Below are 24,051 nucleotides of genomic sequence, written 5' to 3' on the forward strand. Positions count from 1 at the left end.
TTTTCACCCACAATCCAGGCAACAGGATCATTATGACTACAACATGTCTGTATGAGTGCACTAACGTGCAGCCCAACAAGAACTGGATAGTCATACACGAAGGCGGTTCACTGCGAAGGGTCAATATCGTATTGGCTCAAACAGGGACATGGACAATGGTTTGCTACATCACGAAATTCGCTATGCAAGTCCGCTTTTTAAAGCGGAGTGGCCTGTAGTTGGTTGCCATACATAGGGTGAGGTGCATAACATCAAGAGTAGATAAACAAGAATGTGCAACTCCCGAATGGGTTGACCAACGGCGGAAATTATTGTGACGTAATCTTTTCTACGACCCACGCGCTGCGACTCTTTTGGGAAGTTTTGCCTCGCGCACTTGGCTGGGCTTTACATTACAAGGCCGGTGCCCAGCGCGTGCTCTCACACTGCTCTGCGGCAAAATGCGCGTGCTTCTGAAAAAGGTGACCTCAACAATAATTTCCGCCGTTCTTCAGCGCGCGACTCTACTGCCCTGTTTGTACAGTCGACTTAGTTTAGTTTTGTGTCCACTTGGCTCCCGTAGGTGCCATTTCAAGTGCATAGTAGGCCAAGGACTGCGCTTGAGCGTGGCCATTCACGGCCACGGTGTGCAGAAGTAGTCTTGGGCAGTTTGGGGTGCAAACTGCGCAGTGCAAAACTTAAAGCTATGGGCGTGCCAATTGTGGTGACTGCACAGCAAATATGTACACAGTCATGAACTTTGTAGGGCACATGCACAGAGTGTGCTTCAAGAGGAACTGTGAACTGGTAAAAGAATCCTTCGACACCTTCGTTCGTTTTGATGAAGAAGGCTCTTGACAACATTGTATATTCGCAACGTAAGGGCCTACAATTATAGGTGCACCAACCACAGTTACGTTACTCTGTATTCACGAACGCAGGAACACAATCCTCTGTTTGCTCACCTTCTTCGCCGGCAAGTAGGATACTGTTTACAGCGACACTGAGACCGACAATGGCCATGTACCACCCGACACTCGGCATGTTGCTCAGCACGTTTCCCTCACAGTTCAAGACCGCCGGAAGCTATTAGCTCTCTGTCAACATTCCCAAACAGCCGCTCGGCCACCACAAACGTCCTCGACGCTATGACCTCCTGCAGGAATGGCGACGCACACGATGTTTCAGCCACCGAGCCTCGTCGGCATGCATTACGAACACGACAGGGTTTCTCGGATGTTCTTCCCGTCTCTCTTTTCCTGGTGGCGATTCCGAGGCGACTGTTCGGTACTGAGTACTGCAGTAGGTCGTAGGGCGAAAAGTACTTTTTCCGCTGCAACACCAGGTGTCATGATTTAGCGCTGAACAATTTCGATAGTATGGGAGCGCATCTAACATAGCCAGTGAAGCTTGATATTTGCTTCGCTTCCATCCCGACGAACTAACACGTTGCCAGCTTTGAACTTGAAGTGTAGGATGCAGCTTTGTCCGCTCCATTATTCTTCGCTTCCACGCAGCTTCAAGGCGCCCGAACGATACGAACGATGTGATAGAGATTTCTCCTCGAGTTTTCAAATCAGGCCATTACCACTGAATCTGGGGCACCTATGTCATAGCCCCGTTTTTTGTCGTAGGCTATAGTCGCGTCATGACCAGAACTGATGTAGAATGACGACTATCGCCGGTCCTGGCTGTAGACTTACGAAATATATAATTATAGCGCTGTTGAGCCCTCTTTACGGTGGACGGGACCACTTCTCCCTGTATTATATAAATATAGCACCGTCTGTTTTCGTTGGACCTCACCCAGCTAGCTCCGTGCCTTTCACACGTTGTTACCCAGGTACGTGTGCCAGGTAGATCTACTAGGTGTACACTCAGTCTCTGTCACGGGGTCTCCCATCCCCCCAGGCCCCCGGCCCATGATCTACCATCGTAGTCTGTCAGTAGATGAGACGCTCTACCCGCGTTGATCGCTGTGTTGAGTGTTGTCACTAGTTGTGTACGTGTGCCAGTTCGCTCTTTGTGGTGGACTATCGAACAGTAGATCTACAGTACACGTCTAGACTTGAGCGAGTGTCATGATTTGATTGTGTGTCGTTACCTCACTGACCTCAGTGGTCGACTTCACACCTGTGACTATTCGGCTGAGTATTCCACTGTAAGTGTAACACTAACACTACAGACTACAGTAACAGGCTTACAAACGCCTGCTTAGTTTAGCTAGTAGATCTAAAACCCCTGCCTGTGGATCTTCACCATGCATGGGACACAAGAGCAGTGGATTGTCATGTACGTGCACGTGACTGAGAAGGAAAGAGATAGAGTCACACAGAGAAAGAAGGAGGAGGGAAACCTGGACGCTGGCACACTAAAATGCGCCAATGAGCCGTGTGAGCCGCCAAAGCTACAATGGACGTACTCAAGGCGCGAGGCGTCACACTCACAGAAGGGTGCTTTGATCTTGAGCGAGAGCTAGAGTGGAAACATCACAGCATGCAGCCGAGGGGCAGGGAAGTAGTTCGTTGGGGTGGTCGGGGTGTAATAATTCACTGTCTGTACTACAGTAACACTGCTGTGTTGGATTTCGACAGCATGTTACCATGGTTACAAGGCGAGGACGCACAGTGCTCCTGACAGCAGCCATAACTTTCAGCGTACTCGCTTTTTAACATGCTGCCGAAATCGAAAATCTGTCAAACTATCAAGCAAGGCTTCTATAATAGCAGTAACGCTCCACCAATCCGCGCAGGTTAGGAGTTGGGACAGAGCACTACCCAGGCATTGGCGTATAATGCTCGATATATTGGCAGATTCTGGTCGAAAAAGCTAATGGCAGGTACTTCCTTAAATTCTGCTCCATTTCTGCTCCATTTCTTTTTCCATATAAAACAGAGAGGTTCCAGGCTGTCCAAGAGTCTTTTTCCATATACATACATGACGTGTTGTTGGTGGACTGCATGAAAATAGATCACCATACATGGACGTGTAGCAATGTTACATGACTGTACATATTGTTAGATTGACAGCATGAAACAAGGTGGAGGACACTGTGCTCGGAAACAGTGACCTTACTACAACCTTCCGCGGTTGGCAGAGCCCCGGTCCGTTGGAAGGTTGTAGTGAGGTCACTGTTTCCGAACACAGTGTCCTCCACCTTGTTTCATGCTGTCAATTTAACCATATGTGTGAACTATAAGAAGGTTTATCTAATACTGTAAAAGCCATTATTCTAACGAGGCGCATATACAGTAACGATTTTCCAAAATTGACTAGTTTACATGTACCAAAGGTAACGATTCTCACTCATTCTCTACGCTCAATAGGACAGTATATGTATCGATTTCTGTATAACGATTTCTATTTTAACGACAGATTTCCCCTCGTTAACTCGTTAGAGTTAGCACTTCGTTATATATATAATTATGGCTTTTACAGTAGTAGTTTTGAACTAGTATTGGGTTATAATACCATGACTGTACATGTATGAAACTTACCAGAAAAAGTACGAAATTCTGCCAATTTTTCTCCCCGCACAATCCGCAAAGTGCTTGCTGTGCAGTGTGGGGTGTGGGTACATTTTGAAGTGATCTGCATGATTGTCCCGTTTCAGATACATGTACAATGTCTAATGTACAATGTAGTTACATGAATATTGCCTGGAGATTGACTATGATGGGCATGAAACTCAGAGTAGCAGCGGACATGTTTCCTCGGTGACGAATCTGACGATCCAACCGGGTCCCTTGTGTGTACAATCATGTACTTTTACATAATACCCACGTTTCACCCCTGCATAGCCCTTGGCGGATTATGCCGGCATAATATTTGGCATAATCTTGGGATTTCGTCAAAAAATTATGCTCCTGCATAATAATTATACGGATTCCAACGTGTAAGGTCGGCATAATCTTTCGGTTTAGACAAAAATTATGCTTAGGGCATGGTCGTGTGTGTATGCGTGGCTTCTAAATCCTCTATGTACAGCGTGAATACATAGTGGAACAGAGCATAATTCAGCATATTTGTTGGCATAATTGTGGCATAATCAAAAGCATAATTTGACGATTGGCCGAGCATAGTCCGCCAATGGCTACCCCTGCATGTACAATGATTTTGTACCTACATTAATTTTAATGTACTATTATGCATGCATTTCACGCCATCATTGGGCAATAGGGCTTGAAAGTGCTACGTCACAGCATAGCAACAATTTCAAAAATTCAAAAATTGGATCCCCTTGGATCCAGTTTTTGTATGGATCCAAGCACATTTCAAGTCTTACTCTCGGCAAGGTGATGTTACCAGTGAAACTGACTGATTTGGCTACTGGGGGCGGGGTTACAACTGGTGGCGAAGTAAAAGTCACCCCTGCATACGACATGAGTGGGTTGCTATGCACCCACATACTGAGGCAATAGCAAAGTCACACCTTAGTGGATCCAAAATAGAAATCTGATGTCAACTTAGTACTCCCTGGCCGTTTTTGACGTCATCACTTTCAAGCCCTATGGATGTACACTGTGTATTACAGTACGTCATTTAGAAAAGCGATCCTGTCAGCTTTTCTATTATTGTGTTCACATGGCAGAAAAAACGACACCGCTATGCTACGTAAGTTTCTACGTAAGGTCCTCGGTACTTCACTTAGGCTACGTAAGTTTCTACGTAAGGTGCTCGGTATTAGATCTACTAACGCGTGGTAGCCGCGTGCTGTGCACGGCAGCGCAGACATTGTGTTGCATGCAGTGCAGTCCATTTTCGGATGTGCATGCGCGAGGAACTTCCTTCTTTGGAACTGCTTCTTGCATGAGCTGTTTCGGATATTTCGTGTCCTGGCTTATTTCGCTTCGGCTCTGCTGAGACCTCTTTTCACGGAATATTACTCAATGACAGGTGAGTTGACCAGTTCCCTTTGATTCATTTGCTTGTGTTGACTCTTTCATTCACGAAAAGTGTGCTGATTTTTAGGTGGAATACAATAAAATTAATAATGGAAAAGCTGACAGGATCTCTTTTCTAAATTTAGCTTTTCTGCTGTCGAGGCCTCCTTTTACGGAATACTCAATGACAGGTGATCTCTGAGTTGACCAGCTTCCTTCGATTCATTTGCTTATGCTCACCCTTTCATTTACGGAAACGTGTGCTGATTTTATTCGGATTTAGATCCATTCGTTTCTCTTTGCCCTTGCCAACAGTGTGCGAAGAACGCGAGTTCACCTTCTGGACGGTAAGGCTTATGTTGCTGCTGAGGCTTTAAATAGATGTGTTGTCGAAATACTCATGTTCATTGTTCATTGGTACGTTACAAGGAAGGCACTGGTCATGATTGCTTCCGGCATTCGGGAATTTCCGTGCCCCGATCATAGGGTAGAATCTGAATTTTGCAGTGGCATAGCATCGTTTGCAGTTCCCAATCTGGAGGGAAAGGTTCAAAGACGCATTGGTCGAGTACTATGCAAAATAAATTCGCATATCAGGGAAAATCTCCATTATGGAGAGGTTCATGCATTCAGTGACTTGTTTGCTTCATACGAAACAAGCCAATGGGTACAGTCTCGTCTCGTGAAAATCTCGTACGATTGGATTTGTTTACTCGAGTCTGGGCTGTTTGATTTGTGAATAGCGCCGAGATTGCACTGCCCCAAATAAAGTTGCGTGCCGGTAGAGCAAGAATTACGATCTGCAATCTGTTTGTAGTACCTGCAAGAATGTGCTATACATGTATCGTATTTTCTCTGTTGTTGTTTCAGTTGCCGTCATGTTGCTAAAGAAAGGTTCAGTGACTCATTTGTTTCATAAAAGACGAGTCAATGGCTTGGTCTGGCTTAGAATCTTTCGCTGTAGAAGAAATCTATTCGTGTCTCTATTGGAGAAATAATTGTATTCACTCGTTATAAAATAGGGTTAACACAAACTCACAGAGCAAATGCCATCGGTCCCTTGATGTTCGTCCTAAAGAGGTTTGACTGGATATCATTCATACTCCCCCGAAGTCGTGTAACATTTTACTATTATGGAGTGCCTTGTTTCTCTCAGTACCTAAAACCATAATCCTTGCCCCTTATATCCTCAGGATCAGTGTAGTTGTTGGAACGAGGTGTCGGACTCAGCGATGTATTTGTTTACATTTTAATGCATGTTTATTGTTCCTACTTTGCTGTGTTGTTTTAGACAATCGTGGACACTTTGAAGTCACTGAACTGCTTCCAAAGGTTTTATCGACATCAACAGGATTACGATTTCACTACAATATGATGCCGGATGACCTTATCACGACAACCCATGACTACAATTATAAACACAGAATCAACAAAAACATCTGCTGCACACACCTGGTTACAAATCTCAAGTAAATGTGATTTAGGGTGTGGACATCTGAATTTTCTGAAAGACAAGACAATTTTATGACAGTCATGAAATTCTGCAACATCCACAGAATGACTTGCGTATAAAAAAGTATCACCGCCACGACCCATATGATTCCCCTGCAGAAGAACATGAATACATGTATGCAAGACTAGTTCCATTTTCTGCAAGAAAAGGCTTGCACATCAATGCGTATAATACGGTATTGAATTTGATATGATACACATAGTCGCTCCCGTAAGAAGAACATAGGTCTGTGGGAAACACCCTAGTAAAATAAATAAAATAATAATAATAACATGCAGAGGCGCTACATGTAGGCCATCATTAGGGCATTCCATTGGTTACACAATTATATCAAGAGTGCATAAACAAATGTTTATGGACTCTTGATTATATCCTTTAGCCAAAAAACAAAAGAAATTATAGCAATAAAAACTGCTTTATGGCAGTTTTCTAAAAAAAGTTATTGTGTTCTAGTCCATGGACCTCGTCTAAAAAGTAAGAAATTAACGAAATGTGATAGCCGAAAATTAAAATTTCACACAAAACCTCACAATAATCACACACAGGATGCGAGACGACCTTTTCCCCTCGTGGTCCTCTTTCATATGCAAGCATGTTGGCGCAGTACATGTACTTGTATAAGTACAAGTGTCGGAATAAACAAGTGTTGTAAGCCGTACTATTAGATCTTCAAGTGTCGTGATTATTGTGAGGTTTTGTGTGAAATTTTAATTTTCGGCTATCACATTTCGTTAATTTCTTACTTTTTAGACGAGGTCCATGGACTAGAACACAATAACTTTTTTTAGAAAACTGCCATAAAGCAGTTTTTATTGCTATAATGACATATGTAGGTCCTATATTTTCCCTCGGCTTGGTAAATCATGGTAAATACTAATAGCGCACTAAAAATCAAGATATCAACCATCCATGCCTTACATACACTGATACAGGGGATCATCACTCTCTTACTCAGTCTTAGTATTGACTCCCATTGATTTTCACCATACCCAAGCAGTCAAATATTCCTGCATATTTCACTCCTTAGGGCTACATGTATATTGACTGCTTATATTTGACTCCTTTAGGGGTTGCTCAGTTGAACGGGCCTATACTAGTGCAGCATTGTCACTGCATGAGTAGGTGGTGGTGCAACGGTTGTGCAATCATAAAACCGGGATTAATGAGGTTATCGTTCTGGAATTTGAAATACGGATTGTTTGTCGTGATAAATCTAATATTGACTTCGTACTTGGTCAGGATAGGAAATAAAAGACCTCGTACTCAGTTGATATTAGATACATAATGCATTCATTATTCGGTTCTTTGGGAAAAGGTTGGAGCACCCCCCTCATTCTGGATCCTGCGTAGATCTACGCCCCTGCTTACACGCGAAGATCCGGACCATCAAGACTAAAATATCCCCCCCCCCCCCCCAGGGTGTTTTTCTTTCTTTTTTACTACAAGTAATTCCACAACCGTCCAAAAATCACAAGGAAGACGATACAGAGGACATTGAAGCGCCTATACTATATATAGGAGTGGTGATGGGTACAAATTGCTCAGCCGACAGGTGTCTCGGTATCACAGCACTGGCTTTTTTTAAAAATCTGACCACCACAACATTGTATGTGTGACTGTATCCGATGGTACATGTAACATGGATGTGCCAACTATGAAATTATTGTCTTCCTATTTCTGACTCCATGAAATTGTCTTCTTATAATTTTTTCCTTTTCTTCTTTTGGTCCTTTCTGTCTTATATTATTATCATTTCTTGTTTTCCCTTGCATATCATTCCTTCATCATTCTGTGAGAACCTGTCCTATGGGCAGGTGAGAAGGTGTCTCTGCCTGTTCATTTGGTGAAGTAAAATAAACAACAACAACTAAACTTTGTCACAGAACTACATGTGCTCCCGGCTCAGATATCACCACCCGGCCAGAGGGGTAGCATGGTAGGTCGGGCAGGTCTTGATGAGAGAAAACCAGCACACGAGCTAGGCAGATGCAATTGCTGTGCGTCTTACGCAGCACAGAAACCCTGGAATAGACTTTCAATAGAGACAAAAAAAACTTGCGGAAATGCCGCAGCGACGACTGACGAGAACAGTCGGAAAGCGTACCGCAAACACACATCCATATACAGGCATGATCGGCAGGTGGGAACACACTCGCAACATGTATCGTGCTGCCCAGCCAAATACACAATAGAATCTCTTCTCGGTAAATGCACGATGTAGAAAAGTATTCATAAATTCGAGGGTGCTGGATAGTAGAAAAACGTAATGCGATATAATCGATGTGTAAAATAGGAGAAAAATCGTGGGAACGAGTTATGAAGCGACTGCCCACGTCTGTAACAAGACAATTATTAGCAGTCAAAAAGTGAGATAACAGGGCACAAAACCGATTCTATTGAGTTTTACATTGTAAACGTTAAACATTGGCTCAGTCAGTCAGTGTCTGGTAGAATCGTTTCTGTTTTTTCTCAAGAAACTGTGCACACGCGCTAAAGGCAGGCAGTCTAATACAAGAGGGAGGGAAAAACACTGTCCGCATTCCGAAACTAACCAAAAGCCATGAAAATACTATAAAATCTGTGAGCCGGTATGCACAGAAAACGCTAGTTACGCTCTCTGTGTACTGGGAGAAAAGCAGTCAACAAATCAGAAGCTTTAATACTGGTATAAAAGAAGTGGGTGATACACGTATGTTCCAAAGATGAAGCATCACCGCATTTCATGAAAAGAAGTGAATTCGAAGTTTGCCCTTGCCTACTCAAACGCTTGCACAAGTGCGGCTGGTCAAGTTCACAAAAGTACAGACGTACGTGCACATGTGTACGGGAAAGCACACGCACACACACACACACACACACACACACACACAGACGCACACACACACACACACACACACACACACACACACACACACACACCGTGACACACACACACGCGCACACACACACAATAGGCATATCCGCCGGCCGCACCATTTCTACCCTTGCTCATCCATGATGATGCTAGATTCAGAGTGGTGCTGGATGCTGTCAAAGTCAAAGGCACTTGGTGCTGTCGGCTGCAGAGTAGCCTGCACTGGCGACGTTTCCAACGATACTACAGTGGTGTTTGCAAACGCATTCGCCAACGCAGTCACTGCTTCCGTCAGCCCACACGCCTGCAGCGTAGCGCGGATGTCGCACAGTTTCAGCGCATCGTCCTTCCACAGCCAGCCGGCGAGCACCCTCTTAGCCTGACCGGGCCGAACTACAGGCTCCAGCCGGCTCTTCTGCTCGATCTGCTCCGTGCTGCGCAGATGCTTGTAGAGATGTGTGGCACTCGTTACAGCGTCGACGTTTGTATTATCCAACGCGGTGATTAGCGGTCGGAAGCGCTCGTCGTCGAACTCGCCCTCAATGTCCACCACCGCCATGTCCCCCCACGCGGTGTCCCGGCGACCGCAGCTCTCCTTCTCCGGCGAGAACGAGCCGTCGGGTGTGTGTCCGTTTGGGAGACCCACACCGCAGCGGTCCGCTGCCTCGACGATCATCTCGCGCACGCCACGCGACTCCCCCTGTGCACATAAGAAAGAAAAAAAGGGGAAATCAGTGATCACAATCAATTACAGGTTGTTCGTGCCATTCACCATTGTACACAGAACAACCCGGGCAGGGCAGGCTAGTTTGTCACCGCTCGGAGTTGCATGCTTACGCAGCCATCAGATAACACGGCCAAACGCGCCATCCGCCATTATGGATCGTTTTCACGGAACTAAACAGTTCAGTTCTGACTCTCTCTCTTTCTCTCTCTCTCTCTCTCTCTCTCTCTCTCTCTCTCTCTCTCTCTCTCTCTCTCTCTCTCTCTCTCTCTCTCTCTCTCTCTCTCTCTCTCTCTCTCTCTCTCTCTCTCTCCCCCCCCCCCCCTCAATGACATATTGAATCGACAGTGACATGTACATGTAGAATAAATTGTAGTTTCACCTATCGATATTTTTCAAAACCAAAACTGTCCTCGGCCCAACCATACGCAAAAATAATGGACGGCCCCCCGTGTCTTCCTATATGCGCTCCTCCCCACAACCACTCTCTTCCACTTCTAACTACTATAGACCTAACACTGGCAACCTGATTCAGACTTGCTTACAGCCTGATTCAGACTTGCTTACAGCCTGATTCAGACTTGCTTACAGCCTGATTCGGACTTGCTTACAGCCTGATTCAGACTTGCTTACAGCCTGATTCAGACTTGCTTACAGCCTGATTCAGACTTGCTTAGGCCACGATCACACAAAGCGCGATTCAACCATTCAGCGGAAAAGCACTTTTCGACGTCATCGTTGCTACAGAGACGGCTGGATTTTGGGCTTCAGCCGTTCTCAGCAGTCAGCCGTTTTCAAAGCGCTGAATGGATTCAGCCACTCAGCCACGGACGGGAAAAAGTAAACTAGTGCAAATCCAAGGCGCATCTTGCCATCGTGTTCGTGGGTTTCGTTGTTGGTCCAACTTTTCTCCTTGCCTGTTGTCTGTCGTCATGGAGTTCTGGACAGTAGTACCGGAGCGGCGACTTCTGGAGCTTTGGTTTGAGGCAAACACACCAGGTTTTGACTATGAAGAAGAATATCAAAAAGAGAGCGTGGATCTTGGAGGAGTTGAAGAAATGTGCTGGAGAAGGCGGACGGGAGGTGCCGCATTGGCTGGTGGAGCTGACGGACAAGAAGCTCAGAAACAAGATAGAGTATTTGAAGGTATGATTCACGTTTGTCTTCGTCCCGTGCAAATCGTGGAATAATAGTTCGCGTTCATTTTCATGCGCCACGTGGAGGTGGCAGCAACACATGCAAGTGCCATTGGCAGGCACCTGCAGCTTTGGCAGCAACAGCAATAACAGGACCTGTGGTAGCTATTGCTACTGCCCCAGCATGCACAAAGCCAGGGGTTGCAACCGCAAGAGCAACATCTCTGATTGACAACCGGGTGTCGTCGTCATCATCTGAGAGTAACAGTGACCACATTCCAGTAGGCACCATGCAACCAGCGATGCCACTTGCTCGTCCGCCAGCAAAGCGAGCTCTTAAGACACCTGATGACGCGCCAGCAAGTAGCAGTCCCTGCACAGCCAGGGGTGCGAGTGCCAAGTCGAGGCAAGGGTCTGTCATGGACAAGTTCCTGAATGTCTACACTAGTATGTCCAAGGCCGAGGAGGAAGCTGCTCACCAGCGTGCTGAGAGGACAATGCAGCACGACAGGGAGATGGCGGAGAGTACGGAGAAGCACTCCACCATGCTGCAAATGCAGCTGGTCGATGCTACTGCCAAGTTGCACGAGAATCAACAAACTTTTCTCACTGACAATATAAAAGGCAATCATGTCCTCCCAGGCTAAGCTCATCAAGGGTATCCTGAAGAAGTAGATGTATATGTGTGAGATAGTCCGTCTCTTTGCTTGAAGCTTTCTGTGTGAAACTTTCGCTTATCGGTCTGTACTTCATCTATTCTCCCTGTATAGCGTGTATGGGCACATGCTCCTAACGTGCCCGCTGAACAATTGCAGCAAATATCACCGGCATATATTATTATAAGTTAGTGGAAGCGGCGGAGCGACAGCCAGGAGTACGATGTCGTTCAGACACCCAAAGTACCAAAGAAAGCGCTGAGCCGTCAAAGCACCTGTGGAAGCGGCAGAGCGACAGCCAGGAGTACACACTGACCTGGGATATCAGGGACAAGGCCAGATCGTACAGCAGCGCAACAAAGAGGTGCAACCTCTGCATCACCGAAAAGACCAGAATAATCACCACTGACAAAGAGAAGCTGTTGAATAAGAGAAGCGAGATCGTCGGTAAGTGTCTACACTGTAACAAGAAACTTAAAAAAATAAAAATAATATTTAAAAGTAGAAAGGAAAAGGACATTATGGAAACGAGTTAAGAGTAACTCTCCACCACTGTAACTAGATACTATATACAGTCAGAAAGTGCAACAACTAGGCACAAAACTGACAGAGTACTGAGACATTCGACGTCCTACCCGATACCCGAGTTTCAAAATAATATTTGTTAATAAATTACAAAATAAATAAATAATAAATTAATTAATAAATAATACTATAATAAAATTAGGAGTATAATCGATGCAGACATGGCCAGACAACAACGAGTTCATGGAATTTTTAAGGATTTTTATGTTATTCAAAATCGATTTTCGTGTTCCGCTCATCAGTGAATAGTATCGGAACTGAGGGTACTGTGTACAACAATAGAACATTTTATAACAGCATAATTAATTAAAAGTGTGAACAACAAAGGAAGTGCTACAGCATTACATAATAGGTGTCAAACATAGTGCTAACGTATATAACTGAGTGCAGCCACAAAGCAATAGGTGATACAGTGCAACATGACACAACATTTACATCTGATAACCAGCTACGAGAACAACTTTAGCGCGACTACATGCTTCTTTTGTTTACAAAGAACAGGATTATGCACACGAATACATACAGCTTCCAGAACCTTCAACTGCTTAACATAACTTGCACGGCACAAAACAGAAAAGTGAGAATCATCGTACACACCAAGACAATCTGGACGTGATAACAAGTGACAAAATACAGCTGACTTTTTGCTCACGTCGCTCTCTTCCGTCTCATCCCGCTCCTTTCCTTCGACCTCCTCCGCCTTATCCTCGTCCTCCGTCTCATCTTCATCATCATCGTCCTCATCACCACCATCATCATCATCGGTCACTTCCTCATCATCCGTTTGATGCTCAGTCTCACTGCACTCCTTATCAGCCTCCAACATGGCTCCATCATCTCCAACAGCATCACAAGTCGTTTGACCGCTGCTCCGCGTCACCGTTGCTGGGTTCTCTGCTACTGCACACCCATTTCCACTGTCCATTTTGCGTGGGCCAAGTCCATTCCGTGCATAAATTTCAAGTGAATAGTTTGCTGTGCTTCTTCTGGGTCTATGGGTGAGGATATTGGTTTCATTTTGGTTTGTCGATGATCTCCCTCTCTGTCCAGACACAGTCGGTACCGTGGATCCCAGCACCGGGGGGACCACCGTCTCGGTAGTCACCAAAGGTAAAGGGGGTGGCTCAGGCGGAGGCAAGGGCAACTGCCGAGGTGAAGGTTCAGTGTGTCTCGGTGGCCCCTCCTCCATTCCAGGACGATGATGTTGTGCTAGAGTAGGCTCAGTAGGTGTAAACAAAAGAAGCATGTAGTCGCGCTAAAGTTGTTCTCGTAGCTGGTTATCAGATGTAAATGTTGTGTCATGTTGCACTGTATCACCTATTGCTTTGTGGCTGCACTCAGTTATATACGTTAGCACTATGTTTGACACCTATTATGTAATGCTGTAGCACTTCCTTTGTTGTTCACACTTTTAATTAATTATGCTGTTATAAAATGTTCTATTGTTGTACACAGTACCCTCAGTTCCGATACTATTCACTGATGAGCGGAACACGAAAATCGATTTTGAATAACATAAAAATCCTTAAAAATTCCATGAACTCGTTGTTGTCTGGCCATGTCTGCATCGATTATACTCCTAATTGCACTAATAAAATTGCTTTCTCCACGCCGACACTATAATAAAAATAATAAAAAAAAACAACTCGTTAACTTCACCGCCATAGCGTAAAATAGTAAGGTGTGACCGCTGGCATGTGTGAGCAGGACATGCATGCATGGAACTCACCCCTCCATCCTACCCTGTTATGCCCGGAATTTGTGCACTCACGCCCATCTCGATGTAGATCTTATCTAATGGACTTTTTCACGCCGCTTCTATCTGCTAAATCTCGCCTACACACTTCACGCTTTCTTTCTTTTGTGCCCCTTGCTGTGTGGCTGGGTATATTTTGTCCGTACAGCCCTGCTTCAGATTGTTATGTTGCCTTGATTGCTATTTTGAGAGGATGAAACTCCGGGTAGCAACGGATACGTTTTTGCTTACAGCCTGATTCAGATGTGCTTACAACCTGATTCAGACTTGCCTACAGCCTGATCCAGGCGTGCTTTCAAGCACATTTAGACCAAAAGAAAAATCCAAACCCCGATGTTGCAGGGTGATTTAGTCTTACGTCCCCATAAAGGCCCAATCCATGCGTTCAGAGATGCACGGAACAACGCATATCAGAAACACACCACAAACTACGTACAGTCGTGGCCACGGAAATCCGACCCGCGGGTCAAAAGCAGCGCCGCGTTTCCATTTCAATTACATCATGCACGGTCCAAAAGCCCATCCGCAGGCCACAGGGGCCGCGTGAGCCTTGGTGCTGCTTTCGGCACGTGGGTCAGATTTCTTTGGCCAAAATTGTACTACGCCATACACAATACTGTAAGTCTACACATTGTCGGCACGTATACAATTCGGCCTCCCAGGGCCAAAACACATTTCGGCCGCATTAAAAAATTGTCGGCCTGTACTGCTGCTACTGTCTGTATACACTGTCACACTGAATCTTGCAAAACAAAATTTCGCCTGCAACAAATTGACAGAAATGCCCAGGTCGAAAATAGCCGAAAATATATATGCGCCGCATAGTTCATGACTTAGGGTACACCATACACCATACAGGCAGGCACAGTGGGTTGGCCTGAGACCATGATTGAGAAACGAGAGGTACCAGGTTCAAGTCCTGCTTGGAAGCAGAAGGATTTTTCCAACCGTGCTTCGACCCACAGTTAATTGGGAACTCGTGGCCTGGCATGAGCAATACATAGATGTGGCAAATGGGATCGAGGCCTTTGGCCTCTGGTTGGTGGATCTGATCTATCCTCCCCCACCGTTTAGGAGCCGCATCTGACGCCTGATCATAGGGTGGTGGCGTCCCACGGAAGCAGAAAAGGTGGTTCTTGACCAGGGAGTTGTACGACTCCTTGTTCTTGACCTGCCCGGTACGCGAACCCGTCGAATTTATTCATACACCATACACCATACACATCTTCATTGATAACCTATAGAAAAGAAAAGGACCAAGGAACTACAAGTCACGCTAAAATGTCCACTAACACCACCAGTTACTGAACAATCAGCTCATGCGATAACATTGCACTACGCTGCCGAACGGTACTGACGTTCTACAATTAACTGGCTATCAGCTCTAGCACATCTCGGATGCACACTCTGAGTCAATTGATAATCTCCTAAACTTTTGATATTCTCCTCAGCACACAGTTGCCGGTGTCTCACCTTCAGCTTTAGCCTATCAGCCAGCGCACAGACAGCCTTGAAGCAACGCTCTCCGTGCAGCAGACGTATCAGCTGCGAGAGCGTGGCCTCGCGGAGGGGCAGCAGGCGGCACCACGCGCTCAGGATCACCTCGGTCTGCTTGCCACCTCCGCCTGCACCGCCGCCATCGGCGCATTGGGCCACGGCCGCCCGCTGGGCCTGCGTGAAGAACGGCTTTGCCTTGGGGTGGTGCGACAGGGCGTCGTAGAGCTTCGCCCAGTCGCCGCTCTCGTCCAGCAGTGGGCTCAGCACGTCCACGCAGCGTTCGCACATCGTCGGGCTATCATTCAGACTGTACAGCGGAGTGCTTGTTGATACTACGGGTACACAGTAATATAAGTCAGAACAAGCGAATCACAAAATTCAACAAAAAAATGTGAAATCCCAGAGACCGATTACCAGGGCAACTGGCAATTTCTCTCTCTCTCTCTCTCTCTCTATCTATCTATCTATCTATCTCTCTATCTATCTCTCTCTCTCTCTCTCTCTTTCTCTCTCTCTCTCTCTCTCTCTCTCTCTCTCTCTCTCTCTATCTCTCTCACGCACGCACATGCAGTCACATTCTCTCTTTCACATTCTTGTTTCACAATGACTGTAGTCGATCATCTAGCTCAGTCTCTCCCCTCGTCGTTTCATGTCTTCCCCGACCCACCTCACCCTTGCTGTATGTGTTGACCAAGGGGATTCTTACAGTTCAACAAAGGATGTATGTTCATGAGGATTATGATATCAATGCTTGTTCTTTTCTTTCTGCACACAATGGTAATGTTTGGCACCAAGACTTTGCTGGTGCGTGCTGCCGATGGCGGGAGCAATGCACACACACACGCGCGCGCGCGCACACGCACACCCTCACCTCCCCCCCCCCCCCCCCCTCACTCACATGCGCACCCCCCACCCACCCACACCCACCCGCACACTAGCAATGGTTGGCACAGCAAGACTTCGCTGGAGCTTGCGGCTGATGGCCTGCGCAATGCGTATTGTGACTATTGTCGACTGGAGACAACACACCCCACGATCTAAACACCCCAGAGCCTCAGCAGAGGACAATGGTTGAGTTCCCTCTCGTCAGTAGCAAGCGACCAGTGGACTTGCTTGATCAGGCTGGAGAATGTCCCACTTCAAACTGTCGATGTCAGTTTGACGCTACAGCACTTCCTTTTTCTTTGCCTCGATCATGTAACATGCCTTTTCCGTTGGATAGCTAATCTTGGGGTCTTGCTAGCTGTTAACAATTTCTTTCAGTAGATGCACGCTGTAACTTACTTGGTAGTTGCTAGCTAAATTTTGTAGAGAAAATAGGTTTGGCCACAGTACTGCCGGTTGCCCAAGAACTAGGGGGTCAGCCGCCTAGCCTAGACCGTTTTTACATTCATGTATTACAGTCTATGCATAGGTGAGTCACCGTGTATACATTGGTATGCTGTGCTTGGTGAAATTCTAGCCTGTTTGTTCTTCGGCGCTCCGTTCTTCGGCGCACGGCAGCACTGTGTCAGTGTATGCCTTTTCACCCCTGGATTCATTGAAGTTCAAATTTATGGATCAGTGGGTGTGAGAGCAAGAGCTGCAGTGCTGCCTTCCTCAGCGATCAGTTTTTTAATGCGTATAATTATTATCACAAATCTTCATAGATGGGCATGGGAGGCATTGATATCGTAAATCGATAATAGCATTATAAATCATCGATTTTTGCACGCACTTCTAACGCAATCACACTCCCCCAGCTTGACCTAACCCAACACCCTGTCCCTAAACAGTAATCAAGCTATTGTTCGTTCTGACAATCTGAGCAAATCCTGGTAAGTGATTTACGGACGCCGCTCACATGTACCCGATCATCATGTATGGCTATTCCTTACCTCCGATCGACCACTGCGAGTGCTGCGCTACTGGGCAGGCTCGGTGCAGCTCTGCGCAAATCTCCGGATGAAAGATGTCCAGCCATTTCACGAAGTCGCTTAGCTTGCGACCACCTAGCGAGCGATTGTTGATCAGGCCGAGAAACTCATCGTTCACGCACTCCGGCGACTTGTTACCGTCCGAAGCCAGCTTCTGCAGGGGACCCAGATGACCTTCTGGTATAATGCTATGGAAAAGCTTTCGCTTCTCGGCAGCCGCTTCGCTGAGTTCGCTAGCATCTACCTCCACCAGCAGCTCCTTGAGGCTCAAACGCCTGACCAGGAGGCGACGTACGCTCTGCTTACAGAACACTTCGATCAAGTCGTCAGTGGGCTCCTCTCGGCAGCTCGCCATTATAGGTCACGGTGTCAGGAGATATTCGAAACACGACTCGCTGCCACCATGTGCCAGTACTGGCAGTAGTGGATGATGATTTTGAAGATTTGGCTTGCTCCGACTTGCAGGAAAGCACATTCGGATCGTAGATCATTCTACTTCTACTCATCGATCACTAATCTTAGTAATCGTCTATGCACACAACGTCACAAGTGACAAGGCCAGGGGCCAGGGCAAGGCCAAGCTTCTAGAGTAAAGGCTAGCCCAAGGCCCTGGGCCAAGGCCATCCCGTGCACATGGTGTATGCAGCACCACACGCGCGTACTGAGCAGCTCCTCTGACTCATAGTATGACTATGACAGTATGAGTCCTATCCCACTCACAATCACCATACCATGATCACATGCCCATGCGAGCTAGCCTCATAGAGTCATTGCGAGCCCAGTACATACATACAGCAAGCGGGGGTAAAGTCTACCCGACCATTTTATTTTGTAGGACAGACGGTAGATCTACACGGTCTGGTGCAGGGAGTCGTTTTTTTGTTGTTGTTTGGGTAGATCTAGTAGTAGTAGTAGCTAGTAGTAGATCTACTACTCCCGGCCCGTGATCTGGTGAGATCGAGAAGGCATGGCGATGATGGCGCGCGGTGCTATCGCCTGTTCATTTGATGAAGTAGAATACTGCACTGCCAGTAGTAGACCTACTACATAGTCAGTGCACATGATTGTACTAGTACTACCCCACAGGCCCAGTGACCATAGTGACCCTGTGTCAGTTCTGCACCGGATTTTGATGCTAGTCACCTGGTTACAGTACAAATTATAGCAATAAAAACTGCTTTATGGCAGTTTTCTAAAAAAAGTTATTGTGTTCTAGTCCATGGACTCCGTCTAAAAAGTAAGAAATTAACGAAATGTGATAGCCGAAAATTAAAATTTCACACAAAACCTCACAATAATCACGACACTTGAAGATCTAATAGTACGGCTTTCAACACTTGTTTATTCCGACACTTGTACTTGTACAAGTACATGCATATGAAAGAGGACCACGAGGGGAAAAGGTCGTCTCGCATTCTGTGTGTGATTATTGTGAGGTTTTGTGTGAAATTTTAATTTTCGGCTATCACATTTCGTTAATTTCTTACTTTTTAGACGGAGTCCATGGACTAGAACACAATAACTTTTTTTAGAAAACTGCCATAAAGCAGTTTTTATTGCTATAATTTCTTTTGTTTTTTTGGCTAAAGGGTATAATTGTGTCACCAATGGAATGCCCAAATAAATGATGGCCTACATGTAGCGCCTCTACATGTTATTATTATTATTTTATTTTACTAGGGTGTTTCCCACACTATGGTCTTCTTACGGGAGCCCCTATGTACGTGTATCATATCAAATTCAATACCGTAGTATACGCATTGATGTGCAAGCCTTTTCTTGCAGAAAATGGAACTAGTCTTGCATACATGTATTCATGTTCTTCTGCAGGGGAATCATATGGGTAGTGGCGGTGATACTTTTTTTATACGCAGGTCATTCTGTGGATGTTGAAGAAATTCATGACTCTGTCATAAAATTGTCTTGTCTTTCAGAAAATTCAGGTGTCCACACCCGAAATCACATTTACTTGAGAATTGTAACAAGGTGCGTGCCGCAGATGTTTTTGTTGATTCTGTGTTTATAATTGTAGTCATGGGTTGTCGTGAAAAGGTCATCCGGCATCATATTGTAGTGAAATCGTAATCCTGTTGATGTCGATAAAACTTTTGGAAGCAGTTCAATGACTTTAAAGTGTTACAAGTCCACGATTGTCTAAACCAACACAGCAAAGTAGGAACAATAAACATGTATTAAAATGTAAACAAATACATTGCTGAGTCCGACACCTCGTTCCAACAACTACACTGATCCTGAGGATATAAGGGGCAAGGATATATGGTTGGAGGTACTGAGAGATAAACAAGGCACTCCATAATAATAATAATATGTTACACGACCTTGGGGGAGTATGAATGATATCCAGTCAAACCTCTTTAGGACGAACATCAAAGGACCGATGGCATTTGCTCTGTGAGTTTGTCTTAACCCTATTTTATAACGAGTGAATACAATTATTTCTCCAATAGAGACACGAATAGATTTCTTCTACAGCGAAAGATTCGAAGCCAGACCAAACCATTGACTCGTCTTTTATGAAAGAAATGAGTCACTGAACCTTTCTTTAGCAACATGACGGCAACTGAAACAACAACAGAGAAAATACGATACATGTACAGCACATTCTTGCAGGTACTACAAACAGATTGCAGATCGTAATTCTTGCTCTACCGGCACGCAACTTTATTTAGGGCAGTGCAATCTCGGCGCTACTCACAAATCAAACAGCCCAGACTCGAGTAAACAAATCCGATCGTACGAGATTTTCACGAGACGAGACTGCACCCATTGGCTTGTTTCGTATGAAGCAAACAAGTCACTGAATGCATGAACCTCTCCATAATGGAGATTTTCCCTGATACTAGTATGCGAATATATTTTGCACACTAGTACTCGGCCAATGCGTCCTTGAACCTTTCCCTCCAGATTGGGAACTGCCAACGATGCTATGCCACTGCAAAATTCAGATTCTACCCTATGATCGGAGCACGGAATGCCGGAAGTAATCATGACCAGTGCCTTACTTGTAACGTACCAATGTACAATGAACATGAGTATTTCGACAACACATCTAAGCCTCAGCAGCAACATAAGCCTTACCGTCAAGAAGGTGAACTCGCGTTCTTCGCACACTGTTGGCAAGGGCAAAGAGATACGAATGGATCTAAATCCGAATAACATCAGCACACGTTTCCGTAAATGAAAGGGTGAGCATAAGCAAATGAATCGAAGGAAGCTGGTCAATTCAGAGATCACCTGTCATTGAGTATCCCGTAAAAGGAGGCCTCGACAGCAGAAAAGAGATCCTGTCAGCTTTTCCATTATTAATTTTATTGTATTCCACCTAACATCAGCACACTTTTCGTAAATGAAAGAGTCAACACAAGCAAATGAATCAAAGGGAACTGGTCAACTCACCTGTCATTGAGTAATATTCCGTGAAAAGAGTTCTCAGCAGAGCCGAAGCGAAAATATAAAATAATAAGCCAGGACACGAAATATCCGAAACAGCTCATGCAAGAAGCAGTTCCAAAGAAGGGAATTCTTCGCGCATGCACATCCGAAAACGGACTGCACTGCATGCAACACAATGTCTGCCGTGCACGTGCACAGCACGCGGCTACCAAGCGTTGGTAGATCTAATACCGAGCACCTTACGTAGAAACTTACGTAGCATAGCGGTGTCGTTTTTTCTGCCATGTGAACACAATAATAGAAAAGCTGACAGGATCGCTTTTCTAAATATTGCAGATTCAGTGTAGCCTCGTCTACAGGGCTTGAAAGTGCTACGTCACAGCATAGCAACAATTTCAAAACTTCAAACAAACTGGATCCACTTGGATCCAGTTTTTGTATGGATCCAAGCACATTTCAAGCGGTCTTACCCACAGCATGGTGATGTAGCCAGTGAAACTGACTGATTTGGCTGACTGGGGGCGGGGTTACAACTGGTGGCGAAATAAAAGTCACACCTGCATGCGACATGAGTGGGTTGCTATGCACCCACATACTTTAGGCAATAGCAAAGTCACACCTTAGTGGATCCAAAAATAGAAATCTGATGTCAACTTACTACTCCCTGGCCGTTTTGACGTCATCACTTTCAAGCCCTATTCAGTGGGGGGTGGGAATCAGTGCCATTGTTTCTACTTCGGTCCCTGCTCTGTGCGTGTACAATCATGTACAGTACAGTACATGATTGTACTTCACTTGTTGAGCGTTCAAAGCAGAAAAACCGGTTACCATTGGTTACAGGTGTTCTAAAATAATTATTGTGTCTTATTGGCTGGTTGTGCACGATAGCTTTGATGCCGCGTATAATACACATTAAAGGTGTTCTTAATTAAGGGAGGACCATAAGTTTACAAATTATCCGTTTTGTCCGACACTAACGATTATAAGCAGGATACTGTTGAGTCAAAAGGTGCAACAAATAACACAAAACTAACTGATGTGATACCGACATTCAACGACCTGATGCTTAGCTGCATCACGTCTGGAATGCGCAAACCAACAGCCTTCCAACTTGGAAGGTTCTAAGTTATGAAGTAACGTAAGAAAGGGGGTACGTCCCCATGCACTAGCATGATTGTTGAGTGACACTACATGTACATGTACATGTAGGTATAAATAATTAATTGTTGATAACTGAACGATAGATGAAGTTAGTTAACAAATTTTGCAAAACAGAAAGTTGGTCGGAGAAAAGATATTGCATCGACTGCATTTACACCTGAGAACTGCACCAAAAAAGTCCGTACAGCACATGCTCGTATGACTGAAAACAACAAGGAAATCCGTCAACAGTTGCCGCGGCGTACTCACGGAGTACCATTGCCGGCGGAAAACAGCCAAAAGAGGCCGGTTCACAAACCCATGACGTCGGCCGTCAAAACAGAGAGAGGGCACAGTACTGTTATCACCGGAATCGTATAGTCCAGCTTGTAATGAGAGTGGTGGACGGAAATAAATTGATGAGATTCTCGGAGACCCTGGTTGGTTATTCAGAATGTAAAGCAGAGGATATGAAGAAACCTGGTACATCTATTGCCTCACTTGCACATATGTACATACGTACCTGCTAAGTACGAGATGACATCTCACCCAAAAACCGAGGCAAATCTATGCATTTTGCTCTTACGATCTAGAAGAGGCACGTTCAGTACTTGGCGGGTATGCACTTGCGTGGCGGCACATACTTCCCACACAGGTCGGTGGTGCCCGCAACACAGCTCACCGCCGGGTCATCCCTATTCGTCATTCTGCGATGTTGCTGGCGTGTCATCGCTCGGCTCGGCGGGCGCTGAGTCGGCGTCGGTGGATGGAGCTTCGGCGTCGACGTCGGACGCTGGTGTTGTCTCCGTGGCTGCCATCGCAGCCTGTACCTCTGCAGTGGCGGTCGTGCTGCCCCCGTCCGATGCGGTGCTCGGTGATGCAGCACCAGCAGCAGCACTGTCCGCAGCACCAGCAGCAGTGGTTGGTGGCTGATAGTTGGCCGGCAGTGTCACAGCGCCAAACTCGATACACGACTCGCCTGCGTCCAGGATGGACTGGAGAGGGTGGATGTAGGTCAGATCAAATTCTTTGACAGCCTGAGAGAATCACAAACACAGCATGGCAATCACACAAACACAGATTTAGATCCACACGTAGTACATGATCGTCTACTGGGTGATATTACTGTAAGACTACTACCATTCATACCGGTAAACGAATTTTTTAAATGTTAACAATTTGACGAATTTATATTAATTGGGATGACAGAGGGTATGCACATAGAAACCACGCCCTGTCAACGAAACGTTCTTTTTCAGTTTTTAACGACCACTCAACTCGGCAAAGAATAAAACAACAACGAAGCACAATGACACACCAACGCTAATGTGGCCTTCGCAAATCCCGTACCGTGCACGCAGGCATTGGGTTGCAACAGAAGAAAGATGCGCTGCAAGCGTGCCAAGCAGCGAGTGAGTACGCACTGCACTGTGCACTGGGCCTGCGCTTTCGCAAAGGGGCGTTTACACGTGAGCTGGGCTAGAAAATGGGACAAGAGTGTGGCACCCGGCACCTGGGCTTGTGCACGGGTAACGGGCGTTAATCCACCTTCACGGTGGTACCTGTAGATGGTCTGATTTCTGAACGTCAAGGCCGCAATCGATGTGCCGGGACGTCAAGGCCGCAATCGATGTGCCGGGACGTCAAGGCCGCAATCGATGTGCCGGGACGTCAAGGCTGCATTCGATGTGCCGGGTTCTGGACTACGTCAGCAACGCACAAATCATGACTAGACACTTGAGTTCGTGAGAACAAGTCGACTAGGCTCCCTAACACCACCAACAAATGACATTAAGCAATGCAACTACAAGACACAATCACCCGCTGACCTTGGAAATGTTTTGCCTCGTTTTAACGCCGACGTGTTGTGCAACAAATTTCAGCTCCGTGATGATAAACTTGAGTGGAAACACGAGCCAGTTGGGCATTACCCGCGTGGAGAAATTGAATCCTACGCGAGTGAGAGCGGAGCACAGTGCAATGCAGTGCAAGCATAGA

The 24,051-nt window shown here is 45.9% G+C and overlaps 3 protein-coding genes across 5 annotated transcripts in view; all 3 read right to left on the bottom strand.

The window, feature by feature from the left end:
• LOC135828160 (mucin-2-like) overlaps window positions 1-1,578 on the bottom strand; it is a 33,404-nt gene extending 31,826 nt beyond the window's left edge. For 2 of the 3 annotated variants that reach the window (XM_065340609.1, XM_065340608.1), the window contains exon 1: window positions 945-1,577. In XM_065340609.1, the coding sequence (XP_065196681.1) occupies window positions 945-1,023 (79 nt within the window). In that variant the 5' untranslated portion in view covers window positions 1,024-1,577. Of the gene's footprint in view, window positions 1-944 lie in introns of all 3 variants that reach the window. The other variant, XM_065340607.1, reaches the window with a different exon arrangement.
• Window positions 1,579-8,539: 6,961 nt separating this feature from the next.
• Window positions 8,540-18,057, bottom strand: LOC135827836 (uncharacterized). Its single transcript, XM_065340266.1, has 3 exons — window positions 17,461-18,057; window positions 15,560-15,915; window positions 8,540-9,929 (listed from the first exon to the last, which is right to left on the bottom strand). Exons 1-3 carry the CDS (start codon window positions 17,852-17,854, stop codon window positions 9,354-9,356), a joined length of 1,326 nt encoding a protein of 441 aa, XP_065196338.1. The 5' UTR covers window positions 17,855-18,057; the 3' UTR covers window positions 8,540-9,353.
• A 3,895-nt stretch (window positions 18,058-21,952) lies between these two features.
• The window catches only part of LOC135827817 (uncharacterized), a 14,242-nt gene continuing 12,143 nt past the window's right edge, over window positions 21,953-24,051 (bottom strand). The window contains exons 8-9 of the mRNA XM_065340245.1: window positions 23,883-24,004; window positions 21,953-23,090 (exon numbers count right to left, since the gene is read on the bottom strand). Coding sequence (XP_065196317.1) covers window positions 22,749-23,090; window positions 23,883-24,004 — 464 coding nt within the window. The 3' untranslated portion in view covers window positions 21,953-22,748. The remainder of the gene's footprint in view (window positions 23,091-23,882; window positions 24,005-24,051) is intronic.

This window comes from Sycon ciliatum, chromosome 12 (genome assembly GCF_964019385.1).
Source record: "Sycon ciliatum chromosome 12, ocSycCili1.1, whole genome shotgun sequence".
NCBI lineage: Eukaryota > Metazoa > Porifera > Calcarea > Leucosolenida > Sycettidae > Sycon > Sycon ciliatum.

Coding starts and splice junctions, on each gene's coding strand:
- LOC135827836 (XM_065340266.1), bottom strand. CDS start 17,854: ATGGCGAGCTGCCGAGAGGAGCCCACTGACGACTTGATCGAAGTGTTC. Junction 15,916..17,460: donor CTCGCAGTGGTCGATCGGAG/GTAAGGAATAGC, acceptor GTGTACCCGTAG/TATCAACAAGCACTCCGCTG. Junction 9,930..15,559: donor CTGATAGGCTAAAGCTGAAG/GTGAGACACCGG, acceptor TTATGTGCACAG/GGGGAGTCGCGTGGCGTGCG.